We start from the raw sequence: 4,328 nt of genomic DNA, 5'->3' as shown, positions 1-4,328 counted from the left end.
GTGACCGGCAAGATGGCCGTCTTTCCTTGGTAAGGAAGAGCTGGCGGGTGGGATTGGTCAGGGGCTGCTCCTGGGCGCGTCTGTCTTTATTTCCGTGCATGAGTGTATGTGCATGAACTGATCTTTTTGTTGGGTTCTGGGAGATTGTCACACTCTTCTTTTGATCTTGACCACAAAATCCCCAGCCGCTATTCCAGAGTGGGTGCTTGGTTCGCTTCTTCTGGTCCACCCATTCACTGCGTCTTCGCTGCCCCTTACCCAGTCATTCTTCAAGGAACACCAAGGGCCAAGAAGTTAACTTTCCCCGGGGAAACTGGGGCAGATCCTCGGAAGCGGTGGGTGCACAGAGATGCACGCAGCCCTGAGTCAGGACGACCCGAGCACTCTGGCAGCTCTTGTTTTTAAGAGCTGCTTAATGCATCACTGGAGACTTTGCTTTTCTCACCTGTAAAATATGTGTGTGTTTGGAGAACCTTCAAGCAAGTTGTGATAGTGATGAGCTTGCCCTGTGTTTCAGAAATACACAGTCTACCTTACCGTTCCCTTAAAACTCAAAAAATTCTGGTCACACCCTCCCCACTACCTTAAGCTCTAAAACGCGCACACACAATCCCTGCAGCGCAGACAAACCCCCCCCTCCCCACACACACAGCCATCAGTATCCCAAACTTGCCCTTGTCTTTAAGTCAACTAGTCTTCATTTTTATCTCTATAGATTAACCAATCCTGAAAATTCCGTATAAACAGAGCCGTGCACTGTGTGATCCCTTATGATTGCCTTAAGTGTAATGCTTTCAGAATTCATTCAGCTGAGAGAACAGCATTCCTTTTCAATCTGAACGCCTTATATTTTATCTACTTGCTAAATTTCAATGGGTAGAACCTCTAGTATGTGATTGAATAGATTTGCCTAGGTGGGCATCTTTACTTGTTCGTAATGTTAAAAATATCTAGTCTGTTCCGCTCAGTGTCATTTTAGTTGTGAACTTATTTGTAGATGCTTGTATTACTGTACTGCAGACTGGGTGATTCATAAGAATTTACTGTCTCCAAGTTGTAGAGGCTGGGTGTCCGCGATCAAGGTATTGTTGGTTTGTTGATCGTTTCTGAGATTTTGAGGGCAGACATCCCATGCCTCTCTCCCAGCTCCTGATAACTCCAGATAGTATTTCGTTTGCATCATTATAGGCATCCTTTCAGCTTCTCTGTTTGCCTTTTCTTTTAGAAGAACATTCTTAAATACAGAGATTAGGATTTTAATACATCTTTTTTTTGGGGACTCAGTTCAGTTCACAGCTCTACCCTTTATCAAACTGAGAATGTTTCCTTTCAGTTTGTGGAGAGGTTTTGATATGAAGTAGCACTGTGTTTTACCTCTTTTGCATCGTAGAGATGTTCATGTGACTTTTGTTTTTTATTCTGTTAGTATGTTGTGGGTGTTAAACCGATCTTGAATTCCTGAGATAAATCCCTCTTGGTTGTGGCAGATATGTCTTCGAGAAGGTGCAGCCAGATTGCTCTTCAGAGGCTAGGATGGGGAAGCTTCATCTTGGGGCTCTGCCCCAAGGGAAAAAAAAAAGAGAAGCTTCGTCTCACCTACTTTGGGCGTGTTGCTAGGAGGAGCTCTTCCTTGGAAGGGGACATCATGCTAGGAAAGGTGGTGGGTCAGCAAACGAGAGGAAGACCATCAGTAAGATAGAGTGACACAATGACTGCAGCAATGGGCTCAAGTATGTCAGAGATGATGAGAATGGTCTAGGATAGGACACAGTTCAGATCTGTTATTTATAGGTTCGCTTTATATTCAGCTGCATCACAACATTTTTTAAAAATAATTTTAATGAACATTTACAGAGAATTTGGATTTCCATTCATTCACACTTAACATTCTTAAGAGAGATTTGTAGTGTGATGTTTTTGGCTTCACGGAATGAATTGGGGACTGTTCCTTTTCTGTTATTTTGAAGGATTTTGTGAAGAATTGGCATTGTGTTTTGTTTAAGTATCAGAAAATCTGCTGGTTCTGAGCTCTCATGGCTTAGTGGTGAGGAATTGCACCATCATTGCAGAGGTACGTGGTTCAGATCCACTAGCTGCTCCACAGGAGTGAGATGGGCAGTCTCCTCCTGTATGATTTGTTTTATTTATATGTTTTATTTTTTTAAAGGACTGACTAAGGGGCGCCTGATCCGGGCTATAGTCTTCGCAGTTGCTTGCTATGAATTGGAGAGCCGGACAGTGACTAGGGATGATAGAAAGATAATTGATGCCTTTGAGCTGTGGTGCTGGAGAAAAGTGTTGAATATACCATGGACTGCTAGGAGAACAAACAAGTTTGTCCTGAAGAGGGTGAAACCAGGCTGCTCCTTGGAGTGAAGGATTCTGAAGCTTCGTCTGACATATTTTGGGCATGTTGCAAAGAGGGACTGGTCCTTGGAGAGCGACATCATGTTTGGGAGAGTGGAGGGATGGTGCAGGAGAGGAAGACCGCTTGATAAAATGAATCTATTCAGTGTCTGGGGTAGTGGGAGTAGGTGTGTCGCAGACAGTGAGGTTGGCACAGGGTGTTGTTGTTGTTATGTGCCATCAAGTCACTTGTGACTCATCGTGACCCTATGTGCAACAGCCCTAAATGCCGCTCTATCCTGTTTTCCTCAATTGAGCCCTCTCACAGGTGTGTAGATTCCCACATCAGAGGGTTCCACACACCTTATTTGCACAGTCCCACCTGCAACATGAACACTTCATTTTTGTGTAGTCCTACCCAGCCATGTTGTGAAAGTAACAAAGACAGTGGCTAGAAAAGCAGTATTAGGTAATGCACTACAGAGAATTAACCCTTACTCTTGTCGTTTGATTTTGAAGGCAGATTCACTGGACGTGGTTTATTTCTGATGTACTTTCCCTTCCATCTGCAGAAATCCCATTAGTTTTTTCCCCCTAGGATTTGTCTGGTGGATGCAAACTTGCTCAGCTTCTCTTGGGTTAGAAGTCTTTTCATTTCACTCCCACTCTTGACGGCGGCGTCACTGGGCTCAGTATTCTGGGCCAACAGTTCTTTCTGTAGTTTAACTATTTGAGGAACTGCCAAGCTCTTTTTCTACCACAATATGACAATTTTACATTCATAAAACAATGTATTAGGGTTCAATTTTTTTTTTCACATCTTTACCAACATTTGTTGCCAGGAAACAAACAGGTTTTGCCTAGAGAAGGTGAGACCAGGCTGCTCCTTGAAGACAAGGATTCTGAACCTTCGTCTGACATACGTTGGACATGTTGCAAGGCAGGACCAGTCATTGAATAGTGACATTATGCTTGGGACGGTGGAGGGACAGTGCAAGAGAGGAAGGTCCTCAGTGAGGTTGATTGATTCAGTGACTGGAGTAATGAGGATAGAGTCAGAGAGAGTAAAGATGGCACAGGATACAGCAGGTTTCAGGGCTATTATACATAGGGCAAGCGTCTCGATGGCATATAACAACAACAACAAACACTTGTTGTTTTCTGTTTGTTTGCTTATAGATATCCTCAAACAGCTTTTTAAAAAAAATATTTATTTAACATATCTTACTGGTTATGATAAAAATGCTTTTCATTCATAAAATAGCCTATAAAGTCCCTACTGAAAGATATTCAGTGTTTCACAGACCCCCTCACCCCCCCCCATTGTCCCGTCCCCCCCCAGTTAACTAATTGGTTTCTGTGTTTTGGGGTTTACTAGGCATTCCAGGAATAGGAACTACAAAGCTGAATTTGCATCATGCCGACTGGAAGCTGTGCCCTTGGACTTTGGGGACTATCACCCACTGAAACCCATAACTGTAAGTTCAGTCAAGAACTCTGTAAATGATACTCTCATTCCATAAAATTACAGGCAGTATTCTTGGACCTTTTCTGTTTTGCCAGTGGTCACTGCTTTTGCATATTTGAATCAACCAATTTCCTGCCCCTCCCTCCCCTCTTTGTGTGTGTGTGTGTGTGTGTGTGTGTGTGACGGGGTGTAACAGAAATTTATATTAAGAATTAGCCAGCTGGATTCAGTTGAGATGGTCCCAATTTTGTGGGCAACATTCAAATCCTCATAGTTGGGAGCAAGCTGCCTTCCCTCTCTCCCTCAGCCATAGTCAAAGTGTTGACCTTGGCCACATCAGTGTCATAGAGCTTCTTTACAGCTTGTTTGATTTGGTGCTTGTTGGCCTTGACATCCACAGTGAACACAAGTGTGTTGTTATCTTCTGTCTTCTTCATAGCTGACTCAGTGGTCAGGGGAAATTTGATGATGGCATAGTGGTCAAGCTTGTTTCTCCTGGGGTGCTCTTCCGGGG

The 4,328-nt window shown here is 43.6% G+C and overlaps 1 protein-coding gene across 1 annotated transcript in view; it reads left to right on the top strand.

Moving 5' to 3' along the window:
- LOC102867320 (chromosome unknown open reading frame, human C16orf62) overlaps positions 1-4,328 on the top strand; it is a 168,633-nt gene continuing 164,305 nt past the window's right edge. Inside the window, exons 1-2 of the mRNA XM_006892659.1 lie at positions 1-29; positions 3,725-3,824. Coding sequence (XP_006892721.1) covers positions 13-29; positions 3,725-3,824 — 117 coding nt within the window. The 5' untranslated portion in view covers positions 1-12. The remainder of the gene's footprint in view (positions 30-3,724; positions 3,825-4,328) is intronic.

This window comes from Elephantulus edwardii, unplaced genomic scaffold (assembly GCF_000299155.1).
Source record: "Elephantulus edwardii isolate Elephantulus edwardi_28Jun2011 unplaced genomic scaffold, EleEdw1.0 scaffold00117, whole genome shotgun sequence".
Classification (NCBI taxonomy): Eukaryota; Metazoa; Chordata; class Mammalia; order Macroscelidea; family Macroscelididae; genus Elephantulus; species Elephantulus edwardii.
Note: the sequence above shows the minus strand (reverse complement) of the source record. Positions and strands in the feature narration are given on the sequence as shown.